At 33.9% G+C, this 14,951-nt stretch overlaps 2 protein-coding genes and 1 long non-coding RNA gene across 5 annotated transcripts; 2 read left to right on the top strand and 1 right to left on the bottom strand.

Moving 5' to 3' along the window:
* Positions 1–943: 943 nt before the first annotated feature.
* LOC130944201 (uncharacterized) lies at positions 944–14,494 on the bottom strand. Its single transcript, XM_057872395.1, has 6 exons — positions 14,479–14,494; positions 3,169–3,230; positions 2,556–2,628; positions 2,312–2,408; positions 1,387–1,539; positions 944–1,004 (listed from the first exon to the last, which is right to left on the bottom strand). Exons 3-6 carry the CDS (start codon positions 2,618–2,620, stop codon positions 963–965), a joined length of 357 nt encoding a protein of 118 aa, XP_057728378.1. The 5' UTR covers positions 2,621–2,628; positions 3,169–3,230; positions 14,479–14,494; the 3' UTR covers positions 944–962.
* Positions 4,635–10,736, top strand: LOC130944203 (uncharacterized). 3 transcript variants are annotated; one of them, XR_009071986.1, is made up of 9 exons: positions 5,047–5,135; positions 5,365–5,452; positions 5,688–5,839; positions 6,887–6,946; positions 7,072–7,175; positions 7,898–7,967; positions 8,970–9,326; positions 9,691–9,771; positions 9,969–10,079. It is a non-coding gene; the product is annotated as an uncharacterized LOC130944203 (long non-coding RNA). The 3 variants fall into 3 exon arrangements; XR_009071984.1 differs by lacking the exon at positions 5,365–5,452 and having other exon boundaries at positions 4,635–5,135; positions 9,969–10,066; XR_009071985.1 differs by lacking the exons at positions 5,365–5,452; positions 9,969–10,079 and adding an exon at positions 10,614–10,736 and having other exon boundaries at positions 4,637–5,135.
* On the top strand, positions 11,438–13,852 carry LOC130944199 (probable receptor-like protein kinase At1g11050). Its single transcript, XM_057872394.1, has 2 exons — positions 11,438–11,751; positions 11,879–13,852. The coding sequence occupies exons 1-2, from the start codon at positions 11,477–11,479 to the stop codon at positions 13,452–13,454; spliced, it is 1,851 nt and encodes a 616-aa protein (XP_057728377.1). The 5' UTR covers positions 11,438–11,476; the 3' UTR covers positions 13,455–13,852.
* Positions 14,495–14,951: the final 457 nt, after the last annotated feature.

Genomic DNA, 14,951 nt, shown 5'->3' with positions numbered 1-14,951 from the left:
TATCTAACCTGAGTTGGGCAGTTGTATTACACTGATATTATCATGTTCTTTAAAGACCATAAATAAGAAGATTTTGAAGCTTGTACGTACTGATCATAATATTTAAGAATTAAGATCTCAGAGTTTATTAGGTGAAACCGAAAGGGTATCCATGATCTGCAGGAGAACAAATTTTGACCAAATGAAGAACAAATTGAAAAGATAAAAAACTGAGCAGCTACACTAATTTTAATTAGTTGTAAAACACAAACACAGAACCTTGAAAAAATTATCTCTTGCAGAATTATTTTTTGCATTACTTCATGATCTTCATTACTCCAAAATTATCTCTTATAGAATTTCCAAAAACAAATCCTTTTTATTCAAACCAATTCGAGCTAATAAATTAAAAACTCAAAACATCTTTTGAGAAAATTTATATTGGCATATGTAAAGTGTTAGTGATGAGAGCATTCACATACCAAATGAAGAATTTCTAACAATGTGATGGTGGGAGCAAATCCGAAACACTGTTATGTTAGTCTTGGAATCAATTAGTTAAAATGAAATGAATATAACATACAAATGCTTATTCTTTCTTTATATGTTATAGAATAAGGGCTGCTGACTACAGGAATCAAACCCAAATAAATAGAAATATCAAGAGTACCAAAGACGATACAAAAAAGTAAAATAAAATTTAATCAAAATCCAAAAATGAAATGATAGAATAATACCTATATCTGCTAGGGTACTTTGGGGAGCTTTGATATGATTCATTTTCAAATGCATCTGACTGGATAGAGTAAGCTGAGTTTACAGGAGGAACTGATGGAAACTCATTCTGATGATGCTTTCAGGGAGTGACTTCAAACCACAAAAGCTTGTTTGTGTGCTCCCCTCATTTGTCGCGTCATTCCACCATTGCCGACATCGAGATCTCCTAATCTTCTCCTCTTCAAGTGTAGCACACCATTCTGCCACTACGCTCTTCCAGAAAAGGGGATCTTGATGGAAACCTGAAGCTTATATCACCAAATAAAAGAAAAGGAAATCAAACAAAATCATCGACAATGTGAGAAAATCTATAAACGCTAGTTTCTTGGCCTTCTCATACAGTATAAACTTTGTTAATATTTTACTCAAGACGCTGCATTTCAATGAAAAAAATATTTAACGGCAGAGAAGAAAAAAACACAGCTCGATTCGTCAATCATGAATATTCTTTCCTAAAAAAATTGAAGAAAACGATACACAAAGAAACATGCAATTAAAATCATCATTTAGCTCAAGCTCGAGGTTTCTCAACCAAATGCATCTCAACGCAGAAAAAGCAACAGGAATAGCAATTCAATGCAGTGAAAGTGTGAGAGAGTGTGCGACGACAAAAACCTTCCAAAGACAAACCTTCAGAATTCTTGTTGAAAGAGAGTTTGTCTGTACTGTATCAAATAACTCTCTAAAATCAGCATTAATCCATGCAATGATTAAAATCTTATACCATGTCAGATCACCATACAATGCTTCTGCAAATTGTGCCTGGCTATGATGTCTTTGAAACTGCCATAATATAAAGCAATTCATTATTGATTACTATCTCTGTATATTTTCTGACTGTAAGAAATTATGAAAGAAAAATGATGCCTACAATCATATAAAAAATTATGACTTTAGTAGCAAATATATTCTAAAGCAAAAATGGTAAATTGATGAGTGAAAAAAATCATGTTTATTTTTGTAAGAAATGTATATTTTCTTCGCATCTTAATTTGCCTTCTTATCTTACAAAGATTTTGAGAGTAAAAAGAAAACAAATAAACAAATAAGCAATAAATATAGATCACAAACTAAAAACAAATCCAAATCAAGCATGGGAAAAGGTCAACAATAGTGAAGGATAACAGGATCATACTCACAGATCATCTCAATCCAAAAATCACAAAAACATATTTACATCAAAATAAATAAGTTTGCAACAAAAACTTAATCCCACAAAAGCCACTAAAATTTGAAATGAAAAATTTTCAACTTAATGGGTAGAAGGAAAGAATATACGGTACAGTTAAAACACCATGTTTTATTTTCAAACTTATTGGGTCAAGCAAAAGCAATTAGAATTCTAAAAGCTGCATTTCACAAAATCTATTTCTCCTCTATTTGTAGTAAAAAATGAGGGATAATGGAATGTGGAAAGCACAAAAACAACGTAAATAATATAATCTAATGAGGGATATCCTTGGAAAGACGTTCCTCTATAATAATTGAGATGATTCCTTTCTAAATAAACAATAGATGATTATTCTCATGTTAACAAAATAGATAATGTATTTACCTCTTGGACAACACCACCATGAAACTTTTGTTTGAAGGCACTAAAGACTTTTGACGCTAACGGAGCAGATGCAATCATAATAGGCTGGATTTTAAGCCTGCTAAGATCAAATTTCAAAATCAAGAAGTTTCAAATTCTATAGTTTACAGAAATTAAAAATGAAAAAAAAAATCATGCATTATACAATAGCCAAAAACTTGTTTAACAAAAAATGGAATTGCATAATTCAACTTAAAACAATTACCTTATCATAGTTTGTTGTATCTTGGCAAGAAGAGGTTCACAGTACTCTTTCAATAAGCTTCCCATATATGAGGCTGTCATCAACAACCAACACATGAAATTATCTACATAGATGATAGAGTACTATGGATATTTCCATTTTCTTATTCTTCTTCGTTTTTCATATAATTGAGTCCTCAAAATATGTGTATAAAAGACAAAAAAAAAATTACAAAATAAAGGATAATTTAGTAATAGTTTTGAAAAGTTAACAACCACCCTGATCAACAATCAAAAGATTTATTAAAACTGCACTCATAAGAAACTAAAACTTGACATTAAGTAATGAAAGAAAACAATATATTAGATAAGTTCTCTATTATCTATGCAATTTAATAATTCAATGGGGGCATGTAAATAGATGCACTTTCAAATGCAGATCAAGAAAAGGTCTATTCAACTATTATGGCATCACATAATGAGTTTGAATGATTTCTAATGAACATTAGTAAAAACATAATAACACACCATGCCTTCTTCTGTATTAAGCCTGCAACCTAGGTTGTTTGAATGTTAAAATTTGTATATGCTATATAAAATTAATTAAGCATATGCTATAGCTAATTGGTACAAACCTCAATTGTAGCATTTGGAAGAAATTCAGAGCTGTTGTCAGGCTCAAAATTCATGCCTTCCCCTGGCAGCTTTGACAGGATAGTATAATAGTTATAGAAAGAACCTATAATTTTATAATACCTTGAAAAAAAGAACAAAAATTAATGCCTGTGAAGTTGCAACCGAATAAAACAATAGAAGCTGGAATTTACTTTATGTAGACAAATTAATCAAAACAAACTACAAAATCAACAAATCCCATGTTGTAAAGACATGCTACCTATACATGTAACATCTCTGGGAGGGCATTCAACTTGACACTAATGTAAGAATTCAATATGGATGCAAAAATATGGTGGTTGTTTAAAGAAATTAAACCTTAGCGAGCTTCTCAAAGGTGTTGTTGGTGCGGGGGGAGTCTAGTCGCTTCGTCGGCATATCCGCGACGGCCATAAACCAGGACGATCATCCCTGTGGAGTACCCGCGAACGGATCCAGCCTCGGTTTCTGGTGTTCCGGTGCTGGAACGCTTGCCGAAACCATCACACCTTCCTCTGGCGATTCCTTTGCTTGCATCTCGAACCCTAACGACATTTTTTGTAATTTTATTAAAAAGAAAAAAGAAAAAAAATTCTACTTTTAAAAAAGAAAAAATGACCTCTGCAAATAATATGGATGGGATATGGATCTCAGAGCTCTCCATTCTCTTGATCGGTGTCCTGAAATTGTTGTCAACTGCTCCTTCTTCATTGATGGCAGCAACACTCTAAACCCTGCCACTGTTCTTTCTACCTGAAGCTGTATCAATAGCCACCATTACCTCTAACTTATTGTTTTTCATCTCTGCTACTCGTCGGAAACAGATTCGGAACCCATGCCGTGTCTTCTTTGTTCTTTGCCAGACGCTCTCGTAACTGCAGCACTGACCAGCCGTCTCTCGTGACTTGGAACACAATTTCCGGATGCTAAGATGAAGATAAAAATGAAGAGGACGATCAGAGAAGAGAGAAAAAGAGAAAGAGCGTCGAAGGAAAGAGAGTGATTCTGATTTTTGTGGGTAAAGGAGAGAGAAAGCCAGAAATAGTGTGCTCAAAATTTGAAAAAGAATTGAAATTTGAAAATTTTTGAAGAATTGCGCCCAAAATTTGCCATGGATCCCGCTCAAATTATTCCAGTATGCTCAATTACTCTTCCATTGCGTGAAGAACTATTGTGCAAAACAATGCTACATTCTTCATTCGGCTAGAAAAGTTTGGGAACACCTGTCAATATCTTAGAAACTATTTAACAGTGCCAAATAGTGTGTCATTTGACTGTTTGGCTAGTTAACTATTATATATTTATAGATACCCCATGATCAAATCATCCGCATTCCATTACTCTTCTGAACATCGTGCCTACTTTACATGTACAAACTCCCCTGAAATTTCAAATTTCGAATTCAAAATCAATTAAAAAAGGAATTCATTCCCAATTTTCCATCATCTACGTTCTCCATTCTCTGTTTCATTTTTCTCTCTTCCTCCTCTTCTTCTTTGATTCTTCTCCTTCATCGTCAGTTCCTCCTCTTTTTTTTTTCTTCCCTTCTTCCGTTCGTTTCTTCTTCCTGTTCCTAATCTAAGTTGGAGATGGAGGTTATAAAGTTCATGTACTCACCAAGGCAGAGGATGTCATTGTACCTGGTGGCTCCAAACTTCAGGGGAGTCATGGCGGTGGAGGCAACGCCAGCGGTGGTCGTAGGGTTACGGCGGTGGATGAGGTGCCGATTGCTGTGGTGGTGGACGATGGTATGACGTGGTGGTCGCAGTGGGTGTGGTGGAGTTCGTGGTAACTATCCATGTGTGGTGATGGATACAGAGGAGGAAGCAGCGGAAGAAAGCATATAGTTGGAAAGTACTAAGTGGCGTTCATAGAGAGCACATGCAGTGAGACTATGAAAGCCGAAAGCACAGCAGAACAGAGCCGTGAGATCTAATCGGCGTTCATGGTTATTATTATTTTTTGTTTTAATTAATTAATTAGATAAATCATGTAAATGATTATTATTTGTTTAATCTACAAATTTTATTATTTCAAAATTTAAATTTTGAATTAAAAATTAATTTGAAAAAAAAAATCATTTGTATATGTTCATTTTCATTATCCTCACAAATCATGTTTTCCAATTGTTTCTTCTCATCACTCTTTCTCTCGCTCTCTAATACTGGGAGCTGCAGTATTAAACAACAAAATCAAATCAGCTGTCTGTGAAACATGGTTCGGTATCTCCTTTTGAGCTTTGATCATGGAGTTTGGTATCTACATGTAGTCCTTTTTTCTTCTTTTTTGGAACTTTAGTTATTTCTAACGTTAGTGCTTAATATGTTGTTTTTATTTGTTGTGCATCTGTTGTACTGAGTTACATATTTTTTTAACACATCTATATTTGGACAATCCCTCGACTACCTTTAGTTATTTCATGGTTAGATCACACATAATTTGCTCAACCACCTCTATCCATGATAAAAGAGTGTTGAAGTTTCTGGTGTTTTCATGGTAGGTTGAATGGTTGATCTAAGTAGAGCAAGGCACCTTTGCTTGAGATAGTTTCCGAGTCTGATATAAAAACGGGTATTGAAGCAGCAGAGCATGCAGCAGAAATACAGAGATTGGTTCGGTATTTGGGAGTGAGCAATGGCAATATGCCAATATGTAAGAAGGATCTCTTTGTTATATTCCTTGCAATTGAAATAAATTGTGATCTTAGCCATCGTGATTTTTTTTAAATAAATTGGTTTGGTGTACAAGGTGGGGGAAGTGGGGAACAACACATGATGGTAGTCTTCATTTACCATCTAATTAAATTCTATTTATTTTAAAAGATGACAGTCTAAATTTACATAGGATTGTATTCAAATTTTATGTTTTCTTAGAGTTTAAGGATAGATATGGGATGCACCCTATACATGTAGTCAACTTATATGTTAACCAAGCATTGAACATCAATTTATATAGTATTAATGATAATAGAGTTGAAGACTTAAATTCAGCTTAGTATGTTTTCTTATTTTAGTTAATTCTTTTTCTTTTAAGAAAACTTTTTCTATACTAACAGTGGTGGGTGCTTTCAGTATCTAAATCCATTATCAGCAGAAGTACATAATTCAAGGTGTATTCACTACTTTATTATTCTACTATTGTCAATCTTAGTACATGTACTATCTAAATATCTTATTAGATATGGCAAATTAGTACATGTACTATCTAAATATTTTACTAGATATGGCAAATTTCTCTTCTCTATATACAGATCTAATTAAATAAGAAGCCAATTTATTTTTTTATTTCAATGCAGTCCCCCAAACATATATCACCGACGTAGAAAGTGCAAATGTATGGACCACTCGCAAATTAACTTTTCATACTAAGCATAATATGTATTTGTGTGGACTTGGCATTATACATATATTTTTTCCCTCTAATTTTGGTTAACTTAATTGTGACATGATGCCTAAAGATTGAAAGTCTCGATGTTTATTCTTAAGCTTTTGAATATCACAAATTGTATTGCGGGGTCAGCAGACAGTACACTAAAATTTGGGATTTAGAATCCTTTGAACTGATTGGATCTACTAGACAAGAGGTTTCTCATTTAGTGTCGTATGAGTCATGGTGTTAGCAATAGAGATTATTGGTGGGTTTGGATTCTGCCGTTTCTCTCTTTTAAATGTTCTTATTTGCATTATTTTCTTTTTTCAGGTTCACCCCATTATGTACAAGCACAAATATAGTGGAGGTCATGGTTCTCAGTGAATTTTGGTAGATATTTTGCTTAATGTTTATTTGATGGTTCCATTTGATATATGTTGATTTTATTAAAATTATTTGGGATCTGATTTCTAACAACCAGAACTTTCTAACAATGAAAATGGGTATGTTACCAGACAGCAAAGCTGCAAAGGCTTCTCGATAGTGCAATATGAAGACAAGATCCATGGGTATGAAGAATTCTACTAAGAAAACTATTAGAAGGAATCACAAATAAGTGGTAATTTATTTTCCCAATTAATCTACTGATAGTTGTCATTTATTTATGGGGTTTTTGTTGGTTTGTTCTTTTTTGGTATTTTTTAGTTTGTTCTTTTGTCATTTAGTTATTTCAGCAGGGTTCAAGCTATGATCAAGAAGCTTTACCTTAAGTTACCAAGAATAAACCACCAGTTTCTTTCTTCAAATTGCTAAAGAGCAATGGGACTTTCAACTTTCCGTTTTGTGGATGACTGCTATTATAATATACATTTAATTCACATTTATTTATTTATTTTTTGAATTTGATCTGTTTTATTTTGTTCTCTTTTACCTTTTCCAGTTTTATTTCAATTTGAATGCTTCTATAGTAAGAACATTGCCATCAATTGCTTGGATAGAGGTGGATTTGATATTCTTCTTTCAGTGGTTATGTTTTAGTTCGATGAGGTAGATTTGGCTGGCGCAAAGTTTGAATAATGGTTTGTTGAGATGGTGAATTTGTCTCTGTATCTTAAAAAAATTATATATTTGGCAAATATATGCATTTAAACCATTTTTACAATTTTTCTTTCGAAAGCCTCTGTTCCTATAGAGTTAAGATAGTTCTTTCTTAAACTCTTTAATTTATGAGAACCTATTATTTTACATAATGAGAGTTTAGAGATCAACCATTTTGCATTGCTGGCACTGTGCATCCTGTTTTCTAGAAAAATAACTATTTATATTTCTTAAATGATTTAGGACTATGAAGTTCTCAAAAAACTTGCTTGTGTGACTGATAAATCTGATAGGAGAGCCCCTGAGCAATTACGTGAGTAAGAAGATTCAGTATTTCGTTGTACTTAATGTTCTATGCACTTTTTTTTTTCGTTGTACTTAGTGTTCTATGCTCTTTTTTCTTTTTCATTTTTGTTGAAATCATGTGCCTTCTCCTGTTTATTTTCTTTTCAAAGAGTTGGGTATTGATTTGCCTATATATTATGACTTAATTTTTTTCATTTGAGGGATATAATTTTGCTTTAAAATATCGGATTGCCATTCCTTAATTGAGTTCTTTGTTTACTATAGAGAATTCTGCACCACAATTCCTAATGATTTTGGATTCAGAAAAATTAAGCTCTCTCTCCCATACGTTTTTTTATCCACTTTGTCTCCTTTTATATTAATGATATGTATCAATTGCTTTGCAACATTAGTATTTGATATTCTTCTTTCAGTGGTTATGTTTTAGTTCGACGAGGTGGATCTGGCTGGTGCAAAGTTTGAATATTTATGGTTTGGACTTTGGAGTAAATATTTATTATTTTTTTTTAAAAATCATGAAGCTTTTTTTTTGCTGCTTTAGCTTTCATTATTGTATATTCACGCTCTAACTACACATGCTATATTTTTTCAGCTAATTTTTGTTGAGATGGTGACTTTTATCTTGAAAATTTTATGTTTGGCAAATATATGCATTTAAACTATTTTTTCAATTTTTCTTTTGAAAGCCTCTGTTCCTATAGAATTAAGATAGTTCTTTCCTAGACTCTTCCATTTATGTGAACCTATTATTCTACATAATGAGAGTTTTTAGAGATCAACCATTTTGCATTGTGTGCATTGTGCATCCTGTTTTCTAGAAAAATAGCTATTCATATTTCTTAATGATTTAGAGCTATGAAGTTCTCAAAAGACTTGCTTAGGTGATATATAATATTCTATGCTCTTTTGAACGTCCATAATTGTATTTCTCTTATTATCATTATTATTTTGACTACCGCTCTATTAATGTATATTTATAATTTTACATGACTTTTGTGGTATTATGTAGCATGTGAAGTTGGTGACAGTGTCATTGCAATGTTAGATGATCTTAATCATAGGAAAGGGCTCTTCCTCTCTGGTGTGTGTTATTATCCATGGCTATTAACAAGTTTTAGGGTCAAACATATGGAACTATACTTGCCCAAGCATGTTTTTACACACAAGTTAGACCTTGTAAGGAATGCCCCTGCCAGGGTTTCGTTAGTTTTCTTGCTCTTTGCGGCATCCACAACTACATTAGGGCAATCAGTGACGGGTTTTGAGTGACTGGAAGGGTAAAGTTGAGGGTTTCTTCATTGGTCTACCTTTTGGTCTGCATTACGTTTTCAAGCGTGAATGGATTTTGGAGTTTTCCATTGTTCAGGTCACTTTCTCTATCTCTCTCTTTCTCACTCATCAGTTAGTGTTTGTGATAGCTTTATGGTTCGTAATGCATTTTGGTGTATAACTGCTTTTGTATGCACAATGCCCACCTCGCTTCTACTTCAAAATGGGAGTTCCTTTTGTTCTTCTTATAAGCTCCAAAAGAGCCAAAGATAATCATTTATTGTTGATACAAAATTACTCACCTGAAGCTGCTTTTTACATGGATGCTAGCACTTAGTTTTATTTAATCTTTCTTTTTTTGTGGGTAAATAAAATAAAATTATTATTATTATTATTATTATTGTAAGTACTATCTTATGATTCATTTCTTTTAGTTTCATATAATGTGTTTAAAATTCCAGGGACATGGATTGAAGACCAAATGCATTAGATGAATCTGAAATTTTTACAAGGGTATACTGTATTTGAAGCTTGCTAATGAGGTAAATTATTGATGATTTATTATCTATTTTATAGGTTTTTTATTTTTGTCATTGTAAGGTTTATGGGTCACACTTTCAGTTTGGTTTATTACTTAAAGTCTCACTAATTGATTGGGTTTGTAGTTGATGATAATTTTTTTGGTGCGTGCTTGATTTTGATTTGGGGAAAGAGCCTCACTAATTGTATGGATGTTTAGGTAAAGAGATGAGTTGCAGGAAAACAAAAAACAATATGTAGTCACTGCTTCATCATCACAAGATGTATGCTCTTTGGCAGAAATTTTGTATTGCTAATATACCACTTCTCTTTAGAATTTTGGAATGTACCTTTTTCTACCCTATGTTTTGACTTGCATTCTTAGTTATTACTCTAATGGAAAATATAAGGAATGGAGACAACAAGTTTTCTGGTTTTGTTTTTAACTAGATAGTCAAGAATGAAACTATAAGCAAGAATAATCAGATCCCGAAGATTGTAAATTAGAAAGAATGCACCATATATGTAAATGAATGCTGCTATTTTTTATTAAATTATTAACCATGTTGCATGTACCATATGATGCTTTGTGTCTCTCAACTATCATCATGCAACCAATCATTATATGATTTAACATGTTATTTATAATGTTGATACTGCTTTGATAGTGTTCAAGCACATTTAGTTATAAGCTTAACTATATTGTTTATTTAGCTCCATTTGCATGACCCTTAAGTGTTGCATGCAATTGCACAATTTTTCCTCATGTCTCCAATTGTTAAATTCTGAATTCTGCTAAGAATTCTATCATTATTTTCCTGCTTTAGTTAGTAATCTCCTTTCTTTGAATAATGGTTAATTTCAGGAATTTGTTTGCCATTGGGTAAGGGATGCAAGAAGTTAAGGAATCTAATACTAAGTCGCAAGGGTTTGGAAGCAATTGCTACCGGATGCAAGGAACTTACATATCTTGAAGTCAATGGATGTCACATATTCGATCTTTGTGGCTAGATCCATTGGAAGATCTTGCCAGTTTGTATGTAAATAAGGAATGAATTAGCCATTCAATAAATAGGCAACATAAGGAAGCATGGGACACATGTTTGGCCTCTATATTTACATTTGGTCAAGTTTTCATTGCTTGCTATGTGTGTTTCTTTGTTTATTTTTCGTTTGTGGTGCTAAGCTCGACTTTCTAATGACAGACATCTTATTGAGTTGCATTACTTTACTATCAAAGAATTGTTAATGTTGGTCTTCTTCAAGATGGAAAAGGATGCAAGTTCCTATAAAGGGATAATTGTTAATGTTGGCATTACTTTACTTTTTGAACAGATTGATCATTCCATTGTTAAAAATTTTAAAAACAAAGAGATAATTTACATCACTATAAAATTTATTCTTTTTGTATTTAATAATGGAATTCAAGGGATAATTATTTATTATTTAAATTAATTGAATACTAATTTAATGTCTTTCCGTTTTAATTAACATATATGATATATTTAACGTTTTTCATTATTTTTGTGCCATACCCGGGCGATGCACGGGTCGTGCACTAGTGTATAATATAATACTCTAACAAAAACGTGCAAATTTGACCATAGCAAGTAGCTCGCCATGGTTGACACCTCTCTTTGAAGTGGAAACTTGGCTGCTGTTATAATTTATAAGGGTCCAATACAGAGTCCCAAAAAACCCGTATTTGTTCATAGCAAACCTACAAAAATGGATACCCAAATAGCGTCCTTTCTTCTTCTCCTCCTCCTCCTCTTCACCATTTTGGTATCTGGTAGTGAATCAGCATCGTGCCCCTTTGATCTCAACTATGTTGACACCTTAACATGGGACACATCAACATGCAGAGACCCAATAGACACACAACACTGCTGCCAAACCCTGCTGAGTCTTATCGGCATTGGACTATCTCAACACCTCAAACAAACCTCCCAGTTCCAACTCCAGGATAACAATACTTCCGCATCTTGCTTATCCGAATTCAGGTCAGGCACGAACTTTTTTATCAATATTAGAAATTATGTATGATTAGCTCGGTCATAAAAATAATTTTGTTGAGTTTGATGTTAATAACAAAATTATTAATATTTTTGGGTGCTCTCACTGTTTCAGATCCAAGCTTTCACCCTTATCGCTGAACACATCTATGGTGTCCACATGCTTCCAGAACTCGGATTTCGTCTCGAATTCTTCGAGTTGTGCCGGGATTGAGAACATCCAAGATTGGAAGCAGAAGGTGGGGTTAATCTCCCCACTGGACACTTCTTGCAGTGGCGACATGAATGGCCAAACGCAGTGCAGCATTTGCACGGACGCGGGATTCAAGGTCACTGCAGACTTGAACCAAAAGGACCCAAATTCGACCAAATGCTTCTACTTCACAATCTTGTATGCTGCTGGTGTTGTTAACCAGTTTGGTCCAGACAATTTGGGCACGGCTTCTTGCATTCTGGGCTTGCCATTGTCCACGAAGAAAGGGTCGTGGAACAAGGAACAAGTTTTGAAATTGGTTTTTGGGATATTGGGTGCTCTTGGTGGTGTTATTCTCACCTCGGTTCTGATTGTTTTGTTTAGAAAGTGGGATAGGAGGAGGAGGGAGAACCTTTATCACAGGTCAATCGAAAACAGCGTTAGGAACAGCGTTTTGCCTAATGCGGGGGCGAAATGGTTTCATATTTCAGAGCTTGAACGAGCCACGAACAAGTTTTCACAGAGGAATATGATTGGTCAAGGTGGTGATGGGGTAGTGTACAAGGGGACTCTTTCAGACGGCACTTTGGTTGCGGTTAAAGAGATTCTGAACTTGGAAAGCAAAGGGGATGAGGAGTTTTGCTATGAGGTAGATATCATAAGCAAAATAAAGCATAGAAATCTTCTTGCTCTTCGGGGTTGTTGCGTTACGAGCGATAACTTGAAAGGTAAAAGGAGGTTTCTGGTTTATGATTATATGCCTAATGACAGCCTCAGTTACCAATTGTCCATTGCTGGTGCTAATAGGCTAACATGGCCACAGAGGAAGAGCATAATTCTTGATGTGGCTAAGGGGCTTGCTTATTTGCATTACGAAATCAAACCCCCTATTTATCACCGCGACATTAAAGCAACCAACATACTTCTTGATAGCAAGATGAAAGCAAAAGTGGCGGATTTCGGATTAGCAAAACAGGGCAGTGAAGGCCAGTCTCACCTCACAACAAGGGTGGCTGGCACATACGGTTATCTAGCGCCAGAGTACGCGCTATACGGCCAACTAACAGAGAAGAGTGATGTGTATAGTTTTGGAATTGTGATCTTAGAGATCATGAGTGGGAGGAAGGTACTAGACACGACGAATTCGAATTCAAACGTGGTCTTGATCACGGATTGGGCGTGGACGCTCGCGAAATCAGGTCGGACGGAGGAGATTCTTGACGAGTCAATAAGGGGAGAAGGGCCAGAGAAGATCATGGAAAGGTTTGTTCTTGTTGGGATTCTTTGTGGTCATGCAATGGTTGCGCTTAGGCCTACCATTGCTGAGGCAATGAAGATGTTGGAGGGTGATATTGACATTCCTGAGTTGCCAGACAGGCCGGTACCACTTGGTCATGAGTCGTTTCGATCTTCTCTTCTCTTTGGATTGCAAAGAAGCGGAAGGTCCATGCCATATCTCTCATCTTATGAAACAAATATGACTACGAGCACAATGTAGGGATAACCATGTGGATTTACTACGTTGACTTGGCCATTCCCTTGATTAAAATGATTGTGGCATACGCTTAAGTCGATGTCTCACGAGCAAGATTTAGAAAGAAATGAAGATTTAAGATTTACACTCAATTAAAAATTTGTAGCTTTAGGATAACAAATTTCAGTCAAAAATCGATATGTGAAGACTCAAATTAGCCTTTAAAACACGTGCCACAAATATGTTGATTTTTTCTTTTCAATTTCTTATCCCTTTTGTGTATATTTGTAATATGATTACATATTATACTGGTGTGCCTCCTGGGCTTCGGCTGGATTCTATGGTCATTCTAATTTGTTATATTTATCTATATTCTGATTACAAAATAACCAATATATATATATATTATAATATTTAAATCTCCTTTGTTGTGGTTATCGTATTTAAATCTTCTTTATTAGATTGATATTTAATTTGATTACTAAAAAATCAATCTATAAAGTTTAGAATGGTTAATGTTTTTTAATATTTTAGTTAACAATAATTTATATTTTTTTGAATTTTTTTCAATTGGTATTTTTTAAAGTATATTTTTGTTAGGAAATTATTTAATTTCTTAATTTGTTTTTAGAGAAGACATATATTAATTATAATCACAAATTATACTACTTCAAATTAAATAATTTATACAATAGTGATCTTATTTGTTGTTATAAATGTTAAATTAAATAAGTTATAATTACTTTTGATTTGGATTCAATAAGAATAAAACGAGATATTATCTTTTTGTACTTTAAATATTATTTTTATTTGGATCTTAGGGTTTATTGGGCGCCATACTCAAATATAAATAGTGACTTTAGTACGTCTGTCCGCAATATATCAAAGCTGCCTCAGCAACTCTTTTCCCATCAGAAAAGTTGCAATTCAACTCGCATATTAGGGATACAAAAGGTTTTGGTTGTGAAAAACTGAGACAAGTCTTCCATTAATTTCTGATTTCTAATTTCTAATTTCTATAAGTAAAGGTACGTCTTCTGAAGGTTACCTGAAACGTTAATTTGGGTCTGGACGTGAGGTCCAAACTCCTTGTGGGCCAGCGTCCGACTTGTTCTTGTACCAAGGTGCCACCGTCCGAGTTTTTCGTGGAGAGATGAGATTGGTACCTGCAAGAGATTCTGATGTTTAAGTTAGCAAAGATTTTAGACAGATTTTTAGTAGATTTAAATGTGTATATACTTGAGGAGTATCAGTGTATATTTATAGTAGAGTTATTAATCACTTTTTGTAGTAGTAGTTCTATCTTTATTAATAAATATCTGTTTTCTTTATTTCAGAAATTTGTTAAGATCTATCTTTTAAAAAAACAAAAATATTAGGAGAGATTTAGGACGACAGTTACTTGTAAGCGCTTATCCAATTTCTTTTACCGTTTTACATTTTTTCAAAATTTTCTTTACCTTGATTTGTTTTGAAGAGTTCTGTGGCGAAGAAGATCATCCGAGATTTGCTGCTTGACGT

The sequence above is a fragment of the Arachis stenosperma genome, chromosome 8 (assembly GCF_014773155.1).
Source record: "Arachis stenosperma cultivar V10309 chromosome 8, arast.V10309.gnm1.PFL2, whole genome shotgun sequence".
NCBI lineage: Eukaryota > Viridiplantae > Streptophyta > Magnoliopsida > Fabales > Fabaceae > Arachis > Arachis stenosperma.
Note: the sequence above shows the minus strand (reverse complement) of the source record. Positions and strands in the feature narration are given on the sequence as shown.

Coding starts and splice junctions, on each gene's coding strand:
- LOC130944201 (XM_057872395.1), bottom strand. CDS start 2,620: ATGGGAAGCTTATTGAAAGAGTACTGTGAACCTCTTCTTGCCAAGATA. Junction 1,540..2,311: donor ATGGTGGTGTTGTCCAAGAG/GTAAATACATTA, acceptor ATATTATGGCAG/TTTCAAAGACATCATAGCCA. Junction 1,005..1,386: donor TTTCAACAAGAATTCTGAAG/GTTTGTCTTTGG, acceptor TGGTGATATAAG/CTTCAGGTTTCCATCAAGAT.
- LOC130944199 (XM_057872394.1), top strand. CDS start 11,477: ATGGATACCCAAATAGCGTCCTTTCTTCTTCTCCTCCTCCTCCTCTTC. Junction 11,752..11,878: donor TCTTGCTTATCCGAATTCAG/GTCAGGCACGAA, acceptor TCACTGTTTCAG/ATCCAAGCTTTCACCCTTAT.